Genomic DNA, 27,890 nt, shown 5'->3' with positions numbered 1-27,890 from the left:
TAGTATTGTAATAATGTTGTTTGGTGACAGATGGTGATTACACTTACTGTGGTGATTGCTGAAAATGTTGAATCAATATGTTGTACACCTGAAACTTATATAATGTTATATGTTATTCATACTTTAATAAAAAAGATTCAAGGTAAAAATAAAAGACACAGAAACAAATACTTTCTCAGAAATAAAATGGCAAATGACTTGAATAAACATTTCTCCAAAGCAGACACACAAATGTTCAAGAAACACATAAAGAGATGTTTAATTTGATTAAGAAAATGCTAATCAAAACCATAATTATATACCAGTTCACATTCAATAAGATGGCTAAAATTAAAAAAAAAAGAAAAGAACTAGTGTTGGAGAGAAAATGGAACACTCATACATTGCTACTAGGAATACAAAATGGTAGAGCCATTGTACAAAACAATTTGGATGTTCCTCAAAAAATTAAAAAGTATAATTACCACTAATATAGTGTGTGTGTGTGTGTTTGTATATGTGTGTGTGTGTGTGTGTTTGTGTGCGTGTGTGTGTAGCTAGCTATCCATATTCATAGGTATATACTCTAAAGAATTGAAAATAGGTATTCAAACAAAAACATACCTAAATATTCATAACAGCATTTCACTTAGTTAAACATGGAAGCTATTCAATTAATATCAACAGGTGAAAGGATAAACAAAATGTTGAATATACATACAATGGAATATAATTCAGCCATAAAAAAGAATAAAATACTGATACATACTATAATATTTGAACCTCAAAAACATGCTAAACCAAAAAAAGTCAAACCTACAAGGTCACATACAATAATATTTCATTTTTATTTAGAAATATCTAGAATAGAGAAAGTTACAGATAGAAAGCAGATTAGAGGTTGCCAGGCCCGATGAGGAGGTAATGGGGCCATAATTTACTCAAATTTTAAAAATAATGTGTGCTACATTTTCTCAAATCGTTTTTAGGAATCTCTTATAGATCACCTAAAAAGTTTTCTTTTTTATTTTGTTATGTGATAAATTATTAGTTTATGTTTGAATGTTAAATCAGCCTTATATTTCTAGAATAAACTTTAGTCATGATGCAAAATCTTTTAATATTTTGCTGAGTTAATTGGCTGATATGTTGTTTAGGATTTCTGCATCTATGTTTGTGAATGATAATGTTCTGTAATTCTTCATTCTTGTCATATATTTGTCAAGTTTTGGTGTCAGAGTTATGCTATCCTAGTAAAACAAGGGTGGGAGGGCTTCCCTTTTTCTATTCCCTGAAATAATTTGTGTAAGATTTGATTAGTTTCTTCCTTGAATGCTTGTTAAGTTACACTAGTGAAACCACCTGAGCAAGAATTTTATTTATGGAAAGATTTTTTTAATTAAAATTTCGATTCCTGGGTCTCCTGGGTGGGTTGGTTGAGAAGCCAACTCTTGATTTGAGCTTAGGTTATGATCCCACAGTCCTGGGATCAAGCCCCATGTCTGGCTCCATACTGAGCATGTAGTCTGCTTAAGATTTTTCTCTCCTCCTTCTACCCCCCTCCCCTACTCTCTCTCTCTAAAATAAAATAAAATAAAACAAACAAAAACTTTAAAAAATAAAATTTCAATATTTTGTTTCACATAGAGCTTTTCTATTTCTTCTGCTTTGGATGTGTTTTTATTTTTATGCCAATTTGTCCTAAGTTGTGATATATTTAATAGAGGAGTGCTAAAACTTCCAACCAAAATTGCAAGTTTGTCTATTCTTTTAGCACTTTCAATTGTTGCCTTATATATTTTGAAGCTATGTTATTAAGTGCACACAATTTTAAGAAAATAATGTCTTTGACACATAGTATCATTTTGTAATTATTAAATATACTTATTTTTATTTGGTAGTGCACTTGGTTTTGATCTCTAGTTAATCTGATATCAATCAGCCACACAAGCTGTCTTCAGGTTAATATTAGCATGGTATATATTTTTCATTAAAATGTTTCAACATATATCTGTTCTTATATATCAATTGTGTCTCTATTAAACAGTGTGACTTGTGTCTTGTTTCTCAATTCAGTCTTACAATCTCTGTAATTTAATGAAAGTTTGTGAAATTTTTTCCAACTAAATTTCATGTATTTATTAATACATTTGCATTTATTTCTTCTATTTAACTGTTTGATTCATATTTATCCTATCTGATACTTGGCTATTTACTGTTTGGTTTATATTTAGCCTATCTGATACTTGGATCTTTATTCCCTCTTTTCCAGTTCTTGGGCTGTCCAATATAGTAGCCATTAGCCACATTTGCCTATTGAACACTTCAAATGTAGTTAGTGTGACTGAGAAAATATTTAAATTTTTAACAGCTTTATTAAGTTATAAGTGGACATAGAAAAACTACACATATTTAAACTGTACAATTCAGTAAATTTAGTATATGTATAAACCCATAAAAACATCCCCCAAATCAAAATAGTTTACATAGGAAAAAGACTGGAAGATGGTGGAGTCTAAGCTCAACTTGTCCCATGGATACAACTATATAACACTCATATCAGTATAAATAACCCAGAAAATGACCTGAAGACTGGAAGAACAAACTCCACAGCTAATGGTAGAGAAGATGCCACATCAAAAAAGTGGGAAGGGGGGGCGCCTGGGTGGCTCAGTCGGTTGAGCATCCGACTTCAGCTCGGGTCATGATCTCACAGTCTGTGAGTTCGAGCCCCGTGTTGGGCTCTGTGCTGACAGCTCAGAGCCTGGGGCCTGTTTCAAATTCTGTGTCTCCCTCTCTCTCTGACCCTCCCCCATTCATGCTCTGTCTCTGTCTCAAAAATAAATAAACATTAAAAAAATTTTAAAAAAAGAAAAAAAAGAAAAAAAAGTGGGAAGGGCATAGATGCAGTTTGGGAGGGAAATGGACCATGGGTGACTGCAGTAAGGACCATGGGAGTAGGGCAAAACACATACTATTATACCAGAAAGCACACACAGGGAAAATGTATCCCCATCACATTTGGCTTTGAAAGCAAGAGGGGCCAAATCTCCTAAGTTCATACAACCAGTGGGACTTAAAACCTTAAAATCAGCAGCTGGGTTTTGAAGGAGTTGCTATGGAATTAAGAAGAAGAGTTCTCACCCTTAAGGAGACAGCTCCACATACAGCTGGCAGAGATACAGCTTGGAAGCACCAGTTTGAAAAATTCCACCAGTGGCAGATAAGAGGGAAGTTATTTATTCATCTCAAAGCATGGCCTGGACAAAGATCTTGAAGAGACTCTTCCAGGAACAAAGGAATTGTCAGGTGCCATTTCCCTCCTTCAACCCCAGCATAAACACACAACCATCTGTGGGAAATAGCAGAGCACCAACACTCCTTACCTAACGTGTTTACACCAAGCTCCCAGCCCCCATAATTTGGTAGATCCACACTTCCCAGCCATGCTTTCCACAATTTTGTTGCTGTGGGCTCCCTCCCCAAGAAGACCAGCACAAAAACACCAACACTTATGTCACAACAAGAGCATTTTGTGGGACCTCAGTTCCTATGGCAGAAGCAGCAGTGGAGGTGGAGGCAGTGACAGCAGCATGGGCAGCAATGGCAGGTCTCTTAGGGCAAGCAGACCAGCACACACTTTGTTAAAATATATCCCGCCCAGCTGGTAACCAAAGAACTCCCACAACAGGCAAAGAGAGCTTCTTCAGACAACTGGACTGAAGCAAAAAGCAGCCAAGACTAAACAGCAGGACATACACAACACACAGAGGAGAAACTCCCTGAAGCACCAGGTCCTAGGGAATAGGAGACACTGCACTGCAGGGCACTACAGGACCTCTTTTACTTCAAGAGTAGGAGATGTGACTGACTTTCCTCATACACAGAAACAGAACAGAGAGTTAGAAAAAATGAGGAGACAGAGGAATATGTTCCAAATGAAAGAACAGGGCAAAACCACAGCAAGATATTTAAGTAAAGTAGATATAAATAATATACCTGCTAAAGAATTTAAAGTAATGATCATAAAGATACTAACTGTATTTGAAAAAGAGTAGAGGATATCAATGAGAGTTAACAAAGAGTTAAAAAAGAACCAACCAAAGATGAAGAATACAATAAATGAAATTAAAAATACATGTGATAGAATAGATAAGACCCTAGAGGAAGCAGAGGAACAAGTAATGTCCTAGGAAACAAAGTAATGGAAGTTGATCAAGCTGACCAAATGAGGGGAAAAATTATGTAAAATAAGAATAAATTTAGGGAACTCAGTGACTCTATCAAGTGTAATAACATTCACATTATAGGTATCTCAGAAGAAGAGGAGAAAAAAGGGGTAGAAAATTTATTTGAAAAAGTAAGGGCTTAAAAGTTCGCTAATCTGGGGAAGAAGACAAATATCCAGATCCAGGAGGCACAGAGATCCCCTAACAAAATGAACCCAAGGAGGTCCACATAAAGACACGTAATAATTAAAGTGGCAAAAAGTAATGATAAAACATTAAAAGCAATAAGAGAAAACAGTTACATACAAGGAAAACCCCATAAGGCTATCAGCAGGTGTTTCAGCAGAAATTGTGCAGGCCAGAAGGGAGTGGCATGATATATTCATAGTGCTGAATAGGAAAAATCTGCAGCAAGAATACTCTATCCACAAAGGCTATTATTCAGAAAAGAAAAAAAGAGTTTGTCCGACAAACAAAACTTAAAGGAGTTCATGACCACTAAATCAACTTTACAAAGAATATTAAAGGATACTCTTTGAGTAAGAGTATAAAAAGTTGAAGCATAAAAACAGTAAAAATCAGTATATGTAAAAAATCAGTCAAGGGATTCACAAAATAAAAGAATATAAAATATGATTAAATTTACCTAAAATGTGGAAGGGAGAGGAGTAAACAAAAGGCTCAAACTTTAAGCAACCATCAAGTTAATACAGATTGCTATATTCAGAAGATGGTATATACAAACCACAAAAATTCAATAATCAGTAATTGATATGCAAACTATAAAGAAAAAGTAATCAATGTATATCACTAAAGAAAGCCAGAAAACCATGAAAGAGATCAAGAGAAGAAATGATCAGAGAAATACTACAGAACTAACCACAAAACAAGTGACAAAATGGCAATAAATAAATGGAGGTCAAATAACATGCTATGAAACAATGAATGGGTCAACCAAGAAATCAAAGAAAGAAATTAAAAAGTACATGAAAACAAACAAAAATGAAAACACAATGGGCCAAAATTTTTGGGATGCAACAAAAATGGTTTTAAGAGGGAAGTTTATAGCAACACAGGTCTACCTAAAGAAGCAGAAAAAATTCAAATAAACAACTTAACCTTCTACCTAAAGGTGCTAGAAAAACAAAAACAAACCCCAAAACCAACAGAAGGAAGGAAATAGTAAAGATTAGAGCAGAAATAAATGATATAGAAGTAAAAACAACAACAACAATAATAGAACAGATCAAGGAAGCCAGGAGCTGGTAAAAATCAATAAAATTGATAAACAGATAGCCAGACATTTTGAGAGAGAGAAAGAGAGAGAGAGAGAAAGGACTCAAATAAATAAAATATCCAATAAGGGAGGATAAATAACAACAAACACCACATAAATGCAAGCAATTGTACAAGAATATTATGAAAACTATTTGCCAACATATTCAACAACCTAGGAGAAATTGTTAAATTCCTAGAAACATATAACCTACCAAAACTGAAAAGGAAAAAAGTTTTTTTGAGCAGACTAAGTACCAGCAAGGAGATGGAATCAGTAATCAAAAAATTGACAACAAACAGAAGTCCAGGACCAAATGTGTTCATGAGCAAATTCTAACAAACTTTTAAAGAACCATTAATACCTATTCTCTTTAAACGAGTCCAAAAAAAGGAAGAATGAAAACTTCCAAATTCATTCAATGAGTTCAGTATTATCCTGATACCAAAACCAGATAAAGATACCACCAAAAAAGAGAACTACAGGCCTATAACTCTGGTAAATACATGCAAAAATATTCAAAAAAAAAATACTAGGAAACCAGTACATCTGGGTGACTCAGATGGATGACCCTCCGACTCTTGATTTTGGCTCAGGTCATGATCTCACAGTTGTGAGATCAAGCCTCATGTGGGGCTCCATACTAGGTGTGGAGTCTGCTTGGAATTCTCTCTCTCTCTCTCTCTCTCTATCCCTCCCTCTTTCTCTCTCTATCTTTATCCCCCTCTACCCCTCTTCCCCACTCACACAATCTCTTAAAAAAACATACTAGGAAACAATCCATAGTACATTAAAACAATCATTCACTACAATTAAGTGGAATTTATTCCCAGGATGCACAGGTGGTTCAATATTTGCAATCAATGTGATACTTCACATCAATAAGAGAAAGGATAAAAACCAAATAAACAGTTCAATAGATGCAGAAAAAAACATCTGATGAAGTATAACACCCATGCACAACAAAAACCCTCAACAAGGTGGGTTTAGAGAAAACATACCTCAACATAACAAAGGCCATATATAAAATATCCACAGCAAACACCATACTCAATGGTGAGAAACGGATAGCTTTCACCCTAAGGTCAGGAACAAGACAAGGATTTCCTTTCTCACCACTTTTCTTCAACACAGCACTGGAAGTCTTAGCTACAGCAATCAGACAAGAAAATAAATAAAAGTCATCCAAATTGGTAAGGAATAAGTCAAACTTCACTATTTGCAGATGACATGAAAACCTATATATGGACACTCTAAAGATTCCACCATAAAGCTATTAGAAATGATAAATGAATTCAGTAAATTCACAGGATACAAAATCAATATGCAGAAATATGTTTCATTTATATATACCAAAAAATGAAGCAGTAAAAAGAGAATTTAAAGAATAAATTCAACTTAAAATTACACCAAACAAAATAAGATACCTAGGAATTAACCTAACTAGAGATGTAAAAGACCTGTACTCTGGAAACTATGAAAAACTGGTGAAAGAAATCAAAGATGACAATCAGAAATGGAAAGACACCTCATGCTCATGGATTTAGAAGAAAAAATATTGTTAAAACGTCTATATTACCCAAAGCAATCCGAGGCAATTCCTATAAAAATACCAGCAGCATTTTTTTACAGAACTAAAACAATTCTAAAATTTATATGGACCACAAATGACTCTGTATAGCTAAAGTAATTTTGAAAAAAGAAATGCAAAATGAATATATCAGAATTACAGACTTCAAGTTATATTACAAAGCTATAGTAATCAAAAGACTATGGTGCTTGCACAAAAATAAACACATAGATAAACAGAACAGAATAGAAACCCAGAAATAAACCCACAATTGTAGGGTCAGTTAATCTTTGACAAAGTGGTGAAGAATATCAAATGGGAAAAAGACAGTCTCTTCAGCACATGGTGTTGGGAAAACTGTGCAGTTACATACCAAAGAGTTAAGCAGCACCACTTTCTTACACCATCCACAAAAATATACTAGAATTGATCAAAGACCTAAAAGTGAGATGTGAAACTATAAAAATCCTAGAAGAGAGCACAGGAAGTAATGTCTTGGCTATGAGTCATACAGACATTTTTCCTAGACATTTCTCCTTAGGCAAGGGAAATAGTAGCAAAAATATACTATTCAGACTACATCAAATTAAAATGTTCTGCACATCAAAGGAAGCAACCCACAAAACTAAAAGGCAACCTATTGAATGGGAGTTGATAATTGCAAGTGACATATCTGATAAAGGATTAGTATCCAAAATATACAAAGAATGCATTAAACTCAATACCCAAGAAACAATCTAATTTAAAAAATAGGCAGAAGTCATAAACAGACATTTTTTCAAAGAAGACATCCAGATGGCCAACAGACACATGAAAAGATGTTCAACATCACTGAACATCAAGGAGCTGCAAATCAAAGCTACAATGAGATACCACATTACACCCGTCATAAGGCTAAAATCAAAAACACAAGAAACAACCTTTGGCAAGAACGTGGAGAAAAAGGAACAGTTGTGAAATGTTGATGGGAATACAAACTGGTGCGGGTAATGTGGAAAGTAGTATGGAACTTCTTCACAAAGTTAAAATTAAAACTATCCTACTGCTATCTAGGAGTTTCACTACTGCGCATTTCCCCCCAAAATTAAACACTAATCCAAAGGTATACATGCAACATTATTTAAAAAAGACAAACAATGGAAGCATCCCAAGTTTCCATCCATAGATGAATGGATAAAGAAGAAGTGATGTGCATATAAATATATATACAATGGGATACTATTCAGCCATAAAAAAGAATCAAATCTTGCCATTTACAATGACATGGATGGAGCTAGAGAGCATAATGCTAAGTGAAGTAAGTCAGTCACAGAAAGACAAATACCATATGTTTTCACTCATATGTGGAATTTAAGAAACAAATCAAACAAGCAAAGGGAAAAAGAGAGAGAGAGTGGCAAACAAAGAAACAGACTCTTAACTATAGAGAAGAAACTAATGGTTAGCAGAGGAAAGGCGGGTAGCAGGATGGGTAAAATAGATGATGAGGATTAAGTAGCTCACTTGTTTTAGTGATCACTGGGTGAAGTATGGAATTGTTGAATGACTATATTGTACACCTGAAACTAATATAACACTGTATGCTAACTGTACTGGAATTAAACATTTTTAAAAAGTTACCTCTTTGAAAAGATTAGCAAAATTTGAACGTCTTTAGATAAACTTATTAAGAAGAGAGAAGTCTAAAAAAAAGAAAAGAGATGTCTCAAAGTATTAAATACAGAAATGAAAGTGGAGCATTACTGAAGACTTTACAGTAATGAAAGAGATTATAGGGGAATACTATGAACAATTGCATAAAAATGCATTAGATAACCTAGATAAAACAGACAAATTCATAGAAACACATAAAATTCCAAAACTGACTTAAGTAAAAATAAAAGTTTTGAATAGACATATTATATGCAGTCAAAGAGATTGAATCAGTAATCAAAATCCTCCCAACAAAGAAAGGCACAGGACCAGATTATTTCACTGATGAATTCTATCAATATTTAAAGAATTAACCCAATCCTTTTCAAACTGTTCCATTACACAAAAGAAGAAATAGCACTTCCTAACACATCCTGTTAGGTTGGAATTACCCTGATAACAAACCAGATGAAAAAATCACAATAAAAGAAAGTTATATATAGATTAATATTTCTTTTGGATATAGATCTAAACAATTCTCAACAAAAGAAGAGAAAACAGGAAACAGACTTCAGCAGCATACTTAGAGGATTATACTTAGAGGAATAAATAGAATTTATTCCAGGAATGCAAAATCAATTTTATATGCAAATATCAGTTAATGTGATACTCCATATCAATACAATAAAAAAAATCACATGATCATATCAATATATGCAGAAAATTCACCTGACAACTTTCTATAACCTTTCATGGCAAAAACATTCAACAAACTAAGAATAGAAGGAAATTTCCACAATATTATCTACGGCCACTAGAAAAAACAAAAACTAACATAATACTTAATGGTGAAAGGCTGAGTTTTCTTCATCTAGAAGGAGGAACAAGTCAAGGATTTCACTTTTTCCTCTCTTCTCTTCAACATTGTACTGGAGGTTTTAGCTAGAGAAATTAGGGGAGAAAGAGAAAAGCATCCAGATTGGAAAAGAAGAGGTAAATTATCTCTATTCACAGATAATATAATTGTATACCCAGAAAATTCTGAGTAATCTATTAAAAACGATTAGTACTTATGAAGGATTTCACCAAGTTTCAAGATACAAGATCAATATTCAAAAATCAATTGTATTAGAAGGGGAGCTAAGATAGTGGCATAGTAGAAGGACTTGATGCTTGTATCATCCTTTGAACACAACTAGATAACTATCAAATCATTATGAATACCAAAGAAATCAACCAGAGGACTGACAGAACAAACTGCGCAACTAGAGGGAGAAAAGAGGCCACTTTGAGGAAGGCAGAAAGTGTGGAGATGTGGTTTGGGGAGGAAAAGGATCACATGTCCTATGGAGGGGAGGGAGCCCTGGTTGTAAACAGAGGTGAGAGAGAGTGGAGCATACAGCAATATGCACAAGGCTAACACTTCCCTATAGCCATTGGCTTGGAAAATGAGAAGGGCTGATTTTCATGAGTTTTTCTAACCAGCAGAGATCAAAGACTGGAGTTTAAGTGGTCCTCAGGCTTGGCTAGGATAGAGACATAAGGACACTGCCCTACTCCTGAAGAAGAGGAAGGCTAGAAACTCCAGGATAGACTGCATGCTATGAGGATTCCCTAAGTTGCACAGGGAGAGTCTACTCCAGACTTTTTGGAGTGTATCTGTGAGAGGTAGCATAGCTTCTCTGGAGATAAAAAACTAGAGGGCAGCCTTTCCCTCTCTATCCTGTAGCATTGGTGCAGAGACAGTGTTTGAGGGTGGTTGACTGGGAAACTGGCACTTTAGCCTGCTTTACTCCAAATACCATGGCCCTGTATTCTGTAAAAATTGCCCTTTTGGATCAAACATGCATCAGTTCCAGTGTGGCAAGACCCTTTCCTAGAGGACAAGCATAAGTCCCTGCCACACCAAGCCCCTGTAAGTTGGAATTTTAAAAATAAACAGGCATGGCTGAGATAGAGCCCAAGATGCCCTGGGCTGTTCCAAGCAGGCAAGTAACCAAGAGACAGACAGTGTAAGATGAGCGATCTGAAAAAAAGCCTGTGATGCTTGAGGGAAAATTATTTGCTCCTCTGAAAGTGCTTCTCTGAGAGCACCTAGCACAAACCCTTCTCTCTAGGGACAAAGGTGCTGGCTGGTGCCATTTCCCTACCCTACACCTAAGCAGAAACCAACTTCCATAAACAGCATTGTGCCAACACTGGCTGCCTAACCTGCTTACACCAGGTCACAACCCTGAATTTGCTGGTACTGCTTTTCTCAGGCAAGTGTGCCTATGGATCAGTGTAGCAGGACCTTTCCCCAGAAGACCAGCACAAATCACCACAAGCACCACCTCTCCTGACTGTAGGGTTCTGCAAAGCTTAAGTTCTAGTAGAAGTAACATCAGGTCTCTTTGAACAAGCAGACCAGAGCATATCTAGTTAAATTTGCCACACTCTGGCCAAAGTCAAAATACTCCTAATTTCAGGCAAGAATAAACTGCAGATTAATGACCACAGAGATAGAGCAGTCAAAACAGCAGCAGAGTGCATGCAGCACACACCAGAGACACTTCAGGACGCATTAGACCTAGGACATTATATGACCTCTTCTTCATAAAGTCATTTCTCTCAGGATCAGGAAACATAACAGGCTTTCCTAACAGAAAAAGACAGAGACCTAGACAAAATGGCAAGGCAGAGGAATCCATCCCAAAAGAAAGAACAAGATAAGGTAATGGCCAGGGATCTAACTGAAACAAATAGAAGTAATATGCCTGATCCAGTATTTAAAGCAACAACCATAAGAATACTAGCTGGGCCTGAGAAAAGCATGGAAGACATCAGGAAGACCCTTATTGCAGAGATAAAAGAACTAAAAAAAAGATCAGACCTAAATGAAAAATTCAATAACCAACATTTGAAACCAACTGATTGTAATGACCACAAGGATGGAGGAAGAAGACGAACAAGTAAATTATATAGAGGATAGAATTATGGAAAATAGTGACACTGAAAAAAAGTGGAAAGAAAAATTTTGGATCATGAGAGTAGAATTAGGAAAGTCAGTGACTGTATCAAATGTAATAACATTCGTATCATAGGAGTCCTAGAAGATGAGAAGGAAAAGAAGGCAGAAGGTCTGTTTGAGGAAATAATAGCTGAAAATTTGGGATAGGATCCAGACATCCAAATGTAGGTGGCACAGAGAACTCCCATCAAAATAAATAAAAGCAGGTCAACACCAAGACACACCGTAGTTAAATTTGCAAAATATAGTGATAAAGGAAAAATCTTAAAAGAGGAAGACAAAGGGGCGCCTGAGTGGCTCAGTCAGTTGAGCGTCTGACTTCAGCTCAGGTATGATCTCATGGTTCGTGAGTTCGAGCCCCATGTCAGGCTCTGGGCTGACAGCTCAGAGCCTGGAGCCTGATTCGGATTCTGTGTCTCCCTCTCTCTTTGCCCCTCTCCCGCTCGCTCCCTCTCTCTCAAAAATAAACATTAAAAACATTAAAAAAAAAACAGGAAGACAAAGAAAGTCCCTAACTTACAAGAGAATACCCATAAGGTTAGCAGCAGGTCTTTCCACAGAAACTTGATAGGCAAGAAGGGAGTGGCACGAGTGGCAATATGATGACTGTGAAAAAACTGCAGCCAAAAATACTCTATTCAGCAAGGCTATCACTCACAATAGAAGGAGACATAAATAATTCCCCAAACAGAAACTAAAGGAGTTCATGACTAGTTAACCAGCCCTGTAAGCATTATTAAAGGGGACTCTTTAAGTGGGAAAGAAAGACCAAAAGTGACAAAGACTAAAAAGGAACAGAGAAAAACTCCAGAAACAATGATAAAATGAGTAATAAAATAGCACTAACAACATGTCAATCAATAAGCACTTTTAATGTAAGTGGACTAAATGCTCCAATCAAAAGACATAAGATGTCAGAATGGATAAAAAAAAAAGACAAGACCCATGTATATGCTGCCTACAAGAGATTCATTTTAGACCTCTGCAGATTGAAAGTGAGGGGATGGAAAAACAATTATCATGCAAAAGAAAGGTGGAGTAGCAATACTTAAGTCAGACAAACTATATTTTAAACCAAAGACTGTAACAAAACATGAAGAAGAGCAGTATATCATAATAAAGGTGAGTATCAAAGATCTAACGATTGTAAATATCAATACTCTTAACTTGGAACAACTAAAATATATGAAACAATTAATAAAAAACCTGAAGGAACTCATTGATAATAAAAATATTATAATAGGGGACTTTAACACCCCACTTACATCAATGGACAGATCATCTAAGCAGAAAATCAACAAGGAACCATGACTTTGAATGACACACTGGAACAGATGGACTTAACACATATTCAGAATATTTCATCCTAAAACAGCAGAATACACTTTCTTTTCAAGTGCACATAGGACATTCTCCAGAATAGATCACATGCTAGGTCACAAATCAGCCCCCAAAAAGTACAAAAAGTACCATGCATATTTTTCTGATCACAGTGTTGTGAAACTTGAAGTCAATCACAAGAAATATTTGGAAAGACCACAAATATATAGAAGTAAAGAAACATCTTACTAAGGAATGCATGGTTCACCAAGGAAATTAAACAAGAAATAAAAAGAAAACGGAAACAAATGAAAATGAAGACACAATGTCCCAATACCTTTCAGATGCAGCACAAATGGTCATGAGAGTGAAATATATAGAAATAGAGGCCTACTTCAAGAAGTCAGAAAAATCTCAAATACACAACCTATCCTTACACCTAAAACAGATATAAGAAGAAAAACAAATAAAGCTTAAAGCCAGTTGAAGAAGGGAAATAAAGATTAGAGCAGAAATAAATGATGTAGAAAAAAATCAGTAGAACAGATCACTGAAACCAGAATCTGTTTTTGAAAATTTAATAAAATTGATAATCCCCTAGTCAGACTGATCAAAAAGAAAAGATAAAGGACCCAACTAGATAAAATCTCAAATGAGGGGCTCCTGGGTGGCGCAGTCGGTTAAGCATCCAACTTCAGCCAGGTCACGATCTCGCGGTCCGTGAGTTCGAGCCCCGCGTCAGGCTCTGGGCTGATGGCTCAGAGCCTGGAGCCTGTTTCCGATTCTGTGTCTCCCTCTCTCTCTGCCCCTCCCCCGTTCATGCTCTGCCTCTCTCTGTCCCAAAAAAATAAATAAATAAACATTGAAAAAAAATTAAAATCTCAAATGAAAGAGGAGAGAGGAGAGATCACAACCCAAATAACAGAAATATAAACAACTATAAGAGAATATTATGAAAAATTAACGCCACCAAATCAGTCTGGAATAAATGGATAAATTCCTAGAAACATTAACTACCCAAACTGAAACAGGTATAAACAGAAAACTTGAATAGACCAATAACCAGTAATTGAATCAGTATGAAAAATCTCCCAACAAACAAAAGTCCAGGGTCAGATGGCATCACAAGTGAATTCTACCAATTATTTAAAAAATAATATCTATTTTAAAACTATTCCAAAAATAGAAATGGAAGGAAAACTTCAAATTTGATGAGGTCTGCATTACCGTGATTACAAAACCAAAGACTCCACTGAAAAAGAGAATTGCAAGCCAATATCCCTGATGGACATGTATGCAAAAACTCTCAAGAAAAAATTAGCAAACCAAATTCAACAATAAATTAAAAGAACCATTCACCAAGATCAAGTGGGATTTATCCCTGGACTGCAAGGATGGTTCAATATTCACAAAACAATTAATGTGACACATCACAATAATATAAGAAAGGACAAGAACCATATGATCCTTTCAATAGATGAAGAAAAATCAATTGACAAAATATAATTTCCATTCATGATAAAAGCACTCAGAAAATTAAGGATAGAGGGAACATACGTCAGGATATTTAGGCCATATATGAAAAACAAACAGCTAATATCATCCATAATGGAAAGCAATTGAGAGCATTTCCTCTATGGTCAAGGACAAAACAGTGATGAGCACTCTCACCATTACTATTTAACATAGTACTGGGAAGTCCTAGCCTCAGCAATCTTATATCAAAAAGAAATAAAAGGCACCCAAATTGTCAAGGAAGAATTCAAACTTTCAGTATTTGCATATGATATGATATTCTGTATAGAAAACTAAAGATACCTCCAAAAAATTTCTAGAACTGATACATTAATTCAGTAAAGTTGCAGGATAAAAATCAATATATAGAAATCTGGTGCATTTTTATACACCAAAAATGTAGCAGCAGAAAGAGAAATCAAGGAAACAATCCCATTAACAATTGCATGTAAAACTAAACATACCTAGGTAAACCTAACAAAAGAGTTAAAATCTGTACTGTGAAAAATATAAAACACTTCTGAAAGACACTGACGATGACAGAAAAAAATAGGAAAACATTCCATGCTCGTGGATTGGAAGAACACATATTGTTAAAATGTCTATTATACCCAAAGCAATCTACATATTTAATGCAATCCCTATCAGAACACCAAAAACATTTTTTAACAGAGCTAGAACAAAGAATCTTAAACTTTGTATGGAACCACAAAAGACCCTGACCAGCCAAAGCAATATTGTAAAAGAAAAGCAAGGATGCCTGGATGGCTCAGTTGGTTGAGTGTCTGACTGCGGCTCAGGTCATGTTCTCACCATTTATGAGTTCAAGCCCCACATTGGGCTCTGTTCTGACAGCTCAGAGCCTGGAGCTTGCTTCAGATTCTGTGTCTCCGTCTCTCTCTGCCCCTCCCCTGTTTGTGTTCTCTCTCTCTCCCAGAAGTAAATAAGCATTTAAAAAAATTAAAAAAAAAAAAAAAAGAAAAGAAAAAGCAAAGCTGGAGGCATCACAATTTTGGACTTTAAGTTATATTAAAAAGCTGTAGTGATGAACATAGCATTGTACTGGCACAAAAATAGACACATAGATCAATAGATCACAACAGAAAATCCAGAAAAAAAACCCACTACTATATGGTAAACTAATCTTTGACAAAACAAGAAAGAATATCCAATGGAAAAGAGACAGCCTCTTCAAGAAATGGTGTTTGCAAAACTCAAAAGCAACATGCAAAATAATGAAACTTGACCACTTTCTTACACCATACACAAACATAAATTAAAAATGGATGAAAGACATAAATGTGAGACAGGAAACCATTAAAATCCTAGAGGAGAACATATGTAGTAACCTATTTGACATAGGCTGTAAGAACTTCTTACGAGGTATGTAAACAACTATTGGGACTTCATCAAGATTAAACGCTTCTGCACAGCAAAGGAAGAAATCAACAAAATTAAAAGCCTTCAGGATAGGAGAATATATTTGCAAATGACATATCTGATAAAGGATTAGTATCCACAATATATAAAGAGCTTATAAAACCCAACACCCAAAAAATGAATAATCCAAGTAAAAATGGTAGAAGATATCAATAGACATTTTCCCAAAGGAGACATCCAGATGGCTAACAGTCATATGAAAATATCCTCGACATCACGTATCATCAGGAAAGTACAAATCAAAACCATGATGAGATAACACCTCACACCTGTCAGAATGGCTAAAATTAATGACACAGGAAACAACAGGTGTTGGCGAGGATGCAGAGAAAGGGAAACACTCTATAACTGTTGGTGGGAATGCAAACTGGTGCAGCCACTTTGGAGAACAGTATAGAGGTTCCTCAAAAATTAAAAACAGAACTACCCTATGATCTAGCAATTGTGCTAATGGGTATTTACCCAAAGGATACAAAAATAGTGATTCAAAGGGATACATGCACCTTGATGTTTATATCAGCATTATTAATAATAACCAATTATAGAAAGAGCCTCAATGTCCATCAGCTGATCAATGCATAAAGAAGCTGTAGTATATATACACAGTGGAATAATACTTAGCCATCAAAAAGAATGAAATCTTGCCATTTTCAATGATGTGGAATGAGTTAAAGAGTATTATGCTAGGTGAAATAAGTCAGTCAGAGAAAGACAAATACCACCTGATTTCACTCATATGTGGAAGGTAAGAAATAAACAAAAAATGAACATAGGGAAAAAATAGAAAGCAAGGCAAACCATAAAACATAGTGTTACTTAAGGAGAATAAACTGAGTGCTACTAGAGGGGAGGTGGTCAGGTGTAAGGGTGAAATGGGTGATGGGTATTAAGGAGGGCACTTGTGATGTGTACTGTGAAAGTGATGAATCCCTAAATTCTACGCCTGAAACCAATAGTACACTGTATGTTAACTCACTGGAATTTAAGTAATAACATGAAAAAAAATCAATTTTATTTCTGTATACTTGAAATGAAGAATGAAAGAATATAATTAAAAACTCAATTTATAATAGCATTAGAAAGAATAAAAATTTGCAATAAACTTAATAGAATATGTTAAAAAATTACACTTTAAAAACTACAAAACATTGAAGAAAAATTTTTAATATAATTTATTGTCAAGTTGGTTTCCATACAACACCCAGCGTTCATCCCAACAAGTGCCCTCCTCCCTGTCCATCACCCACGTTCTCCTTTCCCCCACCCCCCATCAACCCTCAGCTTGTTCTCAGTATTTAAGAGTCTCTTATGGCTTGTCTTCCTCCCTCTCTGTAACTTTCTTTCCCCTTCCCCTCCACCATGGTCTTCTGTTAAGTTTCTCAAGATCCACATATGAGTGAAAACATATGGTATATTTCTATGACTGACTTATTTCACCTAGCATAATACCCTCCAGTTCCATCCATGTTGCTGCAAATGGCCAGATTTCATTCTTCTAATTGCCAAGTAGTATTCCATTGTATATATAAACCACATCTTCTTTATCCATTCGTCAGTTGATGGACATTTAGGCTCTTTCCACAGTTTGGCTATTGTTGAAAGTGCTGCTATAAGCATTGGGGTACATGTGTTCCTATGCATCAGCACTCCTGAATCCCTTGGGCAAATTCCTAGCAGTGTTATTGCTGGGTCATAGGGTAGTTCTATTTTTAACTTTTTGAGGAACCTCCACACTGTTTTCCAGAGTGGCTGCACCAGTTTGCATTCCCACCAGCAGTGCAAGAGGGCTCCCATTTCTCCACATCCTCTCCAGCATCTATAGTCTCCTGATTTGTTCATTTTAGCCACTCTGACTGACGTGAGGTGGTATATAAGTGTGATTTTGATTTGTATTTCCCTGATGAGGAGTGATGTTGAGCATCTTTTCATGTGTCTGTGTCTGACACATGATGTCTCCTTTAGAGAAGTGTCTATTCATGTCTTCTGCCCATTTCTTCACTGGATTATTTGTTTTTCAAGTGTGGAGTTTTTTGAGCTCTTTATAGATTTTGGATACTAGCCCTTTGTCTGATATATCATTTGGAAATATCTTTTCTCATTTCGTTGGTTGCCTTTTAGTTTTGTTGATTGTTTCCTTTGCAGTGCAGAAGCTTTTTATCTTCATGAGGTCCCAAGAGTTCATTTTTGCTTTTAATTCCCTTGCCTTTGGAGATGTGTTGAGTAAGAAATTGCTGCAGCTGAGGTCAAAGAGTTTTTTCCTTCTTTCTCCTCTAGGGTTTTGATGGTTTCCTGTCTCACATTCAGGTCCTTCATCCATTTTGAGTTTATTTTTGTGTATGGTATAAGAAAGTGGTCTATTTTCATTCTTCTGCATGTTCCGGACTCATTCTATGAAGCTAGCATTACTTTGATTCCCAAAAAAGACAGAGACCCACCAAAAAAAGAGAACTACAGGCCAATATCCCTGATTAATATGGAAGAAAAAATTCTCAACAAGATCCTAGAGAATTAAATTCAACAGCACATGGAAAGAATTATTCACCATGATCGAGTGGGATTCATTCCTGGGCAGGGATGGTTCAATATTTGCAAATCAATGTGATACATGACATTAATAAAATAAAATATAGGAACCATATGATCATGTCAATAGATGCAGAAAAATACATTTGACAAAATACAGCATCTTTTCTTGATGAAAATCCTCAAGAAAGTCAGGATAGAAGGAATATACTTAAACATCATAGAATCTATTTATGAAAAGCCCACAGCTAATATCATCCTCAATGGGGAAAAAGTGAGTTTCCCCCCTGAGATCAGGAACACGACAGGGATGTCCACTCTCACTGCTGTTGTTTCACACAGTGTTGGAAGTCCTAGTATCAGCAATCAGACAACAAAATGAAATGAAAAGCATCAAAATCGGCAAAGATGATGTCAAACTTTCACTTTTCACAGATGACATGATACTTTACATTGAAAAAACCACAGACTCCACCAGAAGTCTGCTAGGACTGATACATGAATTCTGAAAAGTCGCAGGATACAAAATTAATGTACAGAAATCGGTTGCATTTTTATATGAAGCAATAGAAAGAGAAATAAAAAAAAAAAACTGATCCCATTCACATTTGCACCAAAAACCATAAAATACTTAGGAATAAACCTAACCAAAGATGTGAAAGATCTGTATGCTGAAAACTATAGAAAGTTTATGAAGGAAATTGAAGAAGATACAAAGAAATGGAAAATCATTCTGTGCTCATGGATTGGAAGAATAAATATTGTTAAAATGTCAATACTACCCAAAGCAACCTACACATTTGATGCGATCCCAATCAAAATTGCACCAGCATTCTTCTCAAAGTTAGAACAAACAATCCTAAAATTTCTATGGAGCCACAAATGATGCCAAATAGCCAAAGTTATATTGAAGTAGAAAACCAAAGCGGGAGGCATCACAATCCCAAACTTTAGCCCCTACTACAAAGTTGTAATCATCAACACAGTATGGTATTGGTACCAAAACAGACACATAGACCAGTGGAATATAATAGAGACCCCAGAATTGGACCCACAAATGTATGGCCGACTAATCTTTGAGAAATCAGGAAAGAGTATTCAATGGAAAAAAGACAGTCTCTTTAACAAATGGTACTGGGAGAACTGGAAAACACTGAAGAAATTTTAAAAGATCTAAATTAATGGAAATATTCTATATTTATGTATCAGAAGACATAATATTGTTGGGATGGCAATAATTCACAAATTAATCTACAGATCAACACAGTCACTATCAGAATAGAAGTTAACTTATTTTAATGAATTAACAAGTTGATCCTAAAATTTTACGTGTAATTTTAATGGACCTAAAATAGGCAAAACAGTCTTTAAAAAGAACAAAGTAGGAGTACTCATGCTTCCATTTTAAAAATGTATTACAAAGCAACAGTAATTAAGACAATGTGGTAAAGCACAAGATAGGCTTATAGATCAGTGGAATAAGACTGAGATACAGAAATAAAACTACAGATCTCTGGTCAACTGATTTTTGACAAGGAGCCAATACCATTCCATGGAGAAAAATAGTCTTTTCATCACGTGGTATTGAGTCAACTGGACTGTCACATTCAAAAGATTAAATTGTTCCCTCACATTACACTATACAGAAAAAAATAACTCAAAATGCATCAAGAAATTAAATGTACGAACTTAAACTATAACATTATTAGGAAGTAACATAGTTATAAATCTTCACAATCTTGGATTTGGCAAATAATTATTAGATATGACACCCAAATTATGAACAATAATAGGAAAAGAATAAATAATCTTAACTGTATTAAAGTTAAAAAGTTTTGTATTTCAAAGGACACCATCCGAAAATAAAAAGACAAGACAGAATGGTATAATATGTTTGCAAATTGTATATCTGATAAAAAAAACATGTATTCAGAATATATAAAGAACTTACAACTCACTAACAAAAAAATAATAAAAATATATACTATAAAAGATATTTGTATGGATAGATATCTATCCAAGGAAGATCTACAATGGTCAAAAGCACATAAAAATATGTTCAACATTATTAGTCATTGGGGACTTACAAATAAAAATCATAAATTAATAACATTTCATACCACAAGGAAGGTTAAAATAAAAAGGTCGGATAATGAAAAGCGTTTACAAGAATGTGGATAAATAGGAATCCTCATACAATGATGGTGGGAGTGTAAAATTATGTAGTCACTTTGGAAAACAGCATGACAATTAAACATGGAGTAACCATGTTATTTAGCAATTTTTCTCCTATGCATATAATTAAGAGAAATGAAAACATGCTACAATATGAACTAACCTTGAAAGCATTGTACTAATTGAACAAATGCAGTCGCAAAGGGCCCTGTATTATATTATTGTACTCATAAAAAATGTCCAAGATAGGGAAATCTATATAGACACAAAGCACATTAGTGGTGTCTTAGGGATAGAGGAAATGGGAGAGGTAGGCAGATGATAAACATAGAGTATAGGATTACCTTTTATTGTGATAACATTTTTCCAAAAGGGATTTTTGTGAGGACTGCACATATCTGTGAGTATACTTAAAACCACTGAACCATGTTGAATGGGTGAATTATAGCACAATAAATCTGTTTTTTTTTTTTTTTAATTTTCTGGAAACTGAGAATTTAATGAGCTTCCCTGGTAGACAACATCTCACAGATGTTGTCATAACTTGCTAGATGAATTAAATGAATTTCGTATGACTCCGTTGGAAGTGTGGACTCTTGGAACCTTGCACCTGCTTCCTGATAGTCTTCATTCTATGCGCCTTTTCTCATTACTGATTTTATCGTGTGATCTTTTGCTGTAGTAAATTTTAGCTTTGAGTACTACTGTATGTTGAGTCCAGTGTATACTCCTAAAGAATGACTGTATTCAGATATTGCCTTGGGGATCCCTGATACAACAAATCCTGGCTTAAAATTTTCCAAATATTGATAGAAAATATCTAAAACCATTTGGCAATTTCTATCGAATATACTCACCTCTGTTATCAATTTGTTGTACAGACTTTTGTTCTTCAGTTCTCTTTCTTTGGCTAAATGGAGATGACAAGAAAACAGGCCTCCAAAAACCTGTAAACATTAGACATAACTATTTTCCAATTCCTAATAAGATTGTAGAAAGGAAACATTATATGATTCTGCAGTGAATTAATGTTTATGATAGTACTATTTTTATTGAAATTAATGGAGATCCTCTTCCCAATTTTCATGGAGCTTATTAAAGCAATATTGAAGATGAAGTTAAAAATATTCCACCATATGCTATTGATATAGTTACCTCACATAAAAATTCAGAATATTCTCAGTTAAGTTTTTCTAAAAACTTTTATAGCCAGTTCATGTCCTAATAAATGAAATATTGGCATAAAATTTCCTAAAAAGCACCCATTAGGATGACTACTGCACAAAAAACAGGGGCACCTGGGTGGCTCAGTCAGTTGAGTGTCCAACTCTTGATTTCAGCTGAGGTCATGATCCCAGGGTCATGGGATCAAGCTCTGTGTTGGGCTCCATGCTAAGCATGAAGTCAGCTCAAGATTTTTTCTCTCTCTCCCTCTGCCCCTCTCACTCACTAATGCACTCTCTCTCTCTCTCTAAAACTAAATAAAATTTAAAAATTGAGAAAAAACATAAAACAGTTATTGGTGAGGATGTGAAATGGTACAGATATTGGAACCTTTGTGCACTGTTAGTGGGAATGTAAAATGGTACAGCCATTATAGAAAACAGTATGACAAATCCTCAACAAAAATGAAAAAAATATATAATTAACATACGATCCACGATCCAACAATTGTCCTTTGATTATATACCCCCCAAAATGAAAGCAGGATCTCAAAGAAATATTTACCACTCATATTTATAGTGACATTATTCACAATAGCCAAAAGATGAAAGCTACCCAACACCAACATCTATCCAGGGAGACATGAATGGATAAACAAATTCAGGTATATCCATACAATAGAATACTATTTATCCTTAAAAAGGATAAACAAACTCTGGTATATCCATACAATAGAATACTATTTATCCTTAAAAAGGAAGGAAATTTTGACACATGCAACAACATGGATGAACTTCAAGGACATTATGCTGACTTCAAGAAGGCAAGCAGATATACACAAATACTATATATGAAATAAATACTTATATGAGATGCTTTGTCAAAATCATAAAGAAAATAAACATATGCTTAACTACAGAGAACAAACTGATGGTTATAAGAGGTGAGGTGGGTAGGGGAATGGGCTAAATAGGTGATGGGGATTAAGAAGTGCACTTGTGATGAGCACAGGGTGTTATATGGAAGGTTGAATCACTAAATTGCACACTTCAAACTAATATTACACTATGTTAACTAACTGGAACACAAATAGAAACTTAAAAATATCATAGAGAAAGGAAGTAGAATTGTGGTTGCCAGGGACTGAGGAAAAAGGGAAATGGTAAGTTATTGTTTAATGGGTATAAGGTTTGTTTTGCAAGATGAAAAGAGTTCTGCAGACTGGTTGCACAACAATCTGAACTTACCACTAAACTGTACATTTAAAAATGATCAAGATACTAAATTTTATTTTATGCATATTTTACCACAATTTTTTAATGAGACAAAAATGGCTAACAACAGGGTATGTAGGATATGGAAATATTCTCATGTCAAATGGAATGGAGAATTCAATTCAATAATCCCAAAGTGATAGTACTTGGTGTAAAATTTTAAGGTGCAAGATAAATTCTAAATATAATTATAACAGACATAGAAGTTGAGTAAACTAGTTAATATTATTAATGAGATTTATACTGTTCCCAGGAAAAGCAGTGTGTAAAAAAGATATAAAACTGTTTTATAAACAACTATTCATTTAAAAATATTATTTAGAATCCATAGTCAGAGGAGCAAAACGACTTAATTTTTGGCCTAGGAAATGCAGCAAAGTCATTTCTTCTGTCTCTTTACCATAGAAAGCATAGATAAGGGGAAGACACAATGCAAGCTCTGACTTTAAGAAGAGTGTATTGCTGGGGCGCCTGGGTGGCTCAGTCGGTTGGGCGTCCGACTTTGGCTCAGGTCATGATCTCACGGTCTGTGAGTTCGAGCCCCGCGTCGGGCTCTGTGCTGACAGCTCAGAGCCTGGAGCCCGTTTCAGATTCTGTGTCTCCCTCTCTTTCTGACCCTCCCCCATTCATGCTCTGTCTCTGTCTCAAAAATAAATGAACATTAAAAAAAATTTAAAAAAAAAAGAAGAGTGTATTGCTAATCAACATCACAGAAATATAAATAGTCATGAGAATATTATGAAGCATTATATGCCAACAAACTGGGTAATCTCAAAGACATGGATAAATTCCTAGAAACATACAAACTACTAAAACTTAAACAGGAAGAAACAGAAAATTTGAACAGACCTGTAGGGAGCAAAGAAATGAATCAGTAATAAAAAATGTCCCAAAAAACAAAAGTCCAGGCCAGATGACTTCCAAGGGGAATTCTACCAAACATTTAGAGAAGAGTTAACATGTATTATTCTCAAACTGTTCCAAAAAATAGAAATGGAAGGAAAACTTCCAAACTCCTTCTATGAGGCCAGCATTACCTTGATCCAAAACCAAAGACCTCACTTAAAAAGGCCAACATCCCTGCTGAACATGGATGCAAAAATTATCAAAAAGATACTAGCAAATCGAATCCAACCGTACATTGAAAGAATTATTCACCAGTACATTGAAAGAATTATTCACCATGATCAAGTGCAATTTATTCCTGGGCTATAGGGCTGGTTCAATATTTGCAAATCAATCAATATGACAAACCACATTAATAAAAGAAAAGATAAGAACCATATGATCCTCTTAATAGATGCAGAAAAAGCATTTGACAAAATACAGCATCCATTCTTGGGTCTTTCATATATGGCCTTTATGATGTTCAGGTATGTTCTTTCTATCAGTTTATGTTTTCCATATAGAACATCTGAAGATGGGTGAAAGCAGCTAGCAAACTTTTGATTTATATATGAAAGGGCTTCACCTATGGATTGACTAAACCCAAGTGCCTGCTTTACATTAATAATAATCCACATATTAAATACAGTCTAAATGCAAATATTTAAAGTGTGCCAAAGACTTTTATAAAAAAAATTAGGCTCAGGTAAAGTGTAGTTAATTGACTGGTTTCATGTGGAATATTTCCTCAGTTAGATTATAAACTTCATGAAGTCACAGATGTAGTTGAGATAACAGTAGACTAGGAGTTTCTATACTCTAGCCTAACCACTAATTACCTATGTGACATTTAGGAACGTAGTCTGCTTGCATCTCATTTTTCTCATTTTTTAAAGCAGAAATAATAATTCTTTACTGTAGTAGCTCTTTCTAAATAAGAAGAATGTGACATTAGGGGAGGAGTTAAGATGGTGCATAAGTAGGAGGACCCTGGTCTTTCCTTGTCCCTCAAACACAGCTGTTTTGAGGTAAGATTACTTGGAATATTGAGGAAATAGAGTTGCAGAGTGGCAGAAGGATCTCCAAAGTTACAAGGAGACAGCATGGCAGATGAGAGGTGCGTGAATGTGAATTGGGGGAGAGAAAATGGTGGAGCCGCAGAAGGGAGGAACCCTTTATGTAGAGAGACAAAAAATAGAAAAAGAGAGGGTTGAGAAAGTGTCTCATTGAGTTAGCACAGGAGGAAAACCTCTCTGGACCATGGAATGGGGAACAAGAAGTACCGAGTATCTCAGTTATTTTTTGCAAACAGCTTTTGGAGCTCAAACTCTGAGGTTTTGGAAGTTTGTGACTTTGTTAGGAGCAGAGCTGTTGCACATTCTCCTGGAGAGGGGAGCTGGCCCGGGACTGTATAGTGTCGTGATGTGATCTCCAGGGTGCCCTGGGAAAGAACAGTCTCTTTCCTGAAGTACTTTTGGAATAAGGTTTATTGACTCCCCAAAGACAAAAGACCCTGAGTTGCCATCTAAAGGCCTTTCATCAGCAGGATGGAGAGGCTCTACTCCCGAGGAGGGGAGGAGATGCACACTGTGTTGGGTCCTTTAAGACTTTGGATTTTGAATCCCAGCCTGCACCAATGAAAAAGTGCAAGAGAGTTTTGGTGAAGGGAGAGCTGATTTCTCTCACTATACTGTGAGGGCTGCCTGAATAGCAGAGGTGGAGATCTCTGGTCTGGTGATGAGAGATTGGGGTGGTGCCATTTTCCCCCTAACACCAACATGGTGGGACTTCAGAAAGGAACACATCAGCCCCCAGTGGAGGCAAGACACATGTACACCAAACCCTGCCACCTCTGTGACTGGCACCTGATTATTTACTGGGGCAAGACTGACTCTGAGATGACACAGTCAGTCTCTCCTCCAGACCAGCACAACCACCACCCCTCAGGCACCAACAGACAACTGTGTATTTTCTTTTTTACCTCCTTCTCCTTTCTTTTTTTTTTTTTGGAAATTAAGCTCATGGTTTCTGATTTGTTTTCTCTCATTCCTTTTATCTTTTCTTTTTATTTTGGATCAGGCTTTTTTACTCTTTTCTTTACCCTTCTTTTCTCCTTTCTTTTGCTTTTTTTTTCATTTTTTTTTTGCTTTATTTCTCCTTGGAGTAAGCCTTATAGATTTTTTATTCACATTTTCTTGTTCCTTTTCCTTTTCTCTTTTTAGTATAAGGCTCCCTTCCCTTTTTGCCCCCAGGGTTACTTCAACAAGCAAATCAAAGCACACCTAGTTAAAGGTCCAAACACTCCACCAGTGCAAGCAAGGAGAAGCTCTGCAGAAGACTGACCAGTGGGAAAGAGTAGCCAAAACACAACAACAGAGTTCACACAGCATACACCTGAAACACTTCCTGGAGTGCCAGGCCCTGGACAGTGTATGACTCCTTTTAAATATAGTAGTACTCTCAGGTGTAGGGAATATAACAAACTTGTAAAACACTCAAAAGACAGAAACTGAGCCAAAATGACAAGAATGAAGAATTCTCCCCAAAAGAAAGGTCAAGAAGAAATTAGTCATGGACTTGCTCAAAACAGATATAAACAATGTATCTGAACAGGAATTTAGAACATTCATAAGACTACTATCTGGGCTTCAAAAAATCATAGAAAACACCAGAAAAACCCTTGCTGCAAATATCAAAGACCTAAGAACTAGTCAGGATGAATTTTAAAATGCTATAACTGAAATGCAAAATAAACTAGATACAGTGACAGCAAGCATGGGAGAAGCAGAGGAGGGAATAGATGAAATAGAAGATAAAATTATGGAAAATAATTAATCTGAAAAAATAAGGAAAAGGAATTACTAGATAATAAAGGGTGACTTAGAGAACTAAGTTATTCCGTGACTCGAAACAATATCCATAACACAGAAGGCACAAAAGAAGAGCAAGAAACAGGGACAGGTTTATTTGAATAAATTATAGTTGAGAACTTCCCTAATTTGGGGAAGGAAACAAGCATTCAATTCGTAGAGACACAGAGAACTCCCTTCAAAATCAACTAAAACAGGTTAACACCACAAATCTTGGTGAAACTGGCAAATACAAAGATAAAGAGAGAATTCTGAAAGCAGCTAGGGACAAAAGGTCCTTAACCTATAAAGGTAGACATGTAAATTTAGAAGCAGACCTGTCCACTGAAACTTGGCAGGCCAGAAGGGAGTGGCAGGAAATATTAAATGTGCTGAATAGGAAAAATATGTAGCCAAGATTCCTTTATCAAGCAAGGCTGTCACTCAGAATAGAAGGAGAAATAAAGACTTTCCCAGACAAACAACAAGGAAAGGCGTTCATGACACTAAACCAGCCCTGTAAGAAATTTTAAAGGGCACTCTCTGCATGAGAAAAAAAAAAGGCCAAAGAAGAAAAGACTACAAAGGAGCAGAGAACATCACCAAAAACACTAACTCTACAGATAACACAATGGTGCTAAATTCATATCCTTCAATAATCACACTAATGTAAATGGACTAAGTGCTCCAATCTAAAGACACAGGGTATCACAATGGATTTAAAAAAAAAGATCCATTCATATGCTGCCTAGGAAAGACTCATTTTAGTCCTAAGGACCCTGCATATTGAAAATAAGGGGATGGAGAACCATGTAACATGCTAATGGAGGTCAAAAGAAAGCTGAAGTAGCCATACTTATATCAGACAAACTAGATTTTAAACCAAAGACTGTAACAAGAAATGAAGAAGGGCATTATATCATAATTAATGGGTCTATCCATTAAGAAGATCTAACAATTATAAATATTTATGTCCCCAACTTGAAACAACCCAAATATATAAATCAATTAATAACAAACATCAAGAAACTCATTGAGAATGATACCAT

The 27,890-nt window shown here is 35.5% G+C and overlaps 1 protein-coding gene across 2 annotated transcripts in view; it reads right to left on the bottom strand.

Moving 5' to 3' along the window:
• Positions 1-27,890, bottom strand: part of LOC123594530 — a 414,794-nt gene that overhangs the window by 46,866 nt on the left and 340,038 nt on the right. For both annotated transcript variants that reach the window (XM_045471283.1, XM_045471284.1), the window contains one exon: positions 21,527-21,616. In XM_045471283.1, coding sequence (XP_045327239.1) covers positions 21,527-21,616 — 90 coding nt within the window. The remainder of the gene's footprint in view (positions 1-21,526; positions 21,617-27,890) is intronic.

The sequence above is a fragment of the Leopardus geoffroyi genome, chromosome X (genome assembly GCF_018350155.1).
Source record: "Leopardus geoffroyi isolate Oge1 chromosome X, O.geoffroyi_Oge1_pat1.0, whole genome shotgun sequence".
Taxonomy (NCBI): Eukaryota; Metazoa; Chordata; class Mammalia; order Carnivora; family Felidae; genus Leopardus; species Leopardus geoffroyi.
This window is presented reverse-complemented; position numbering and strand designations above follow the sequence as displayed.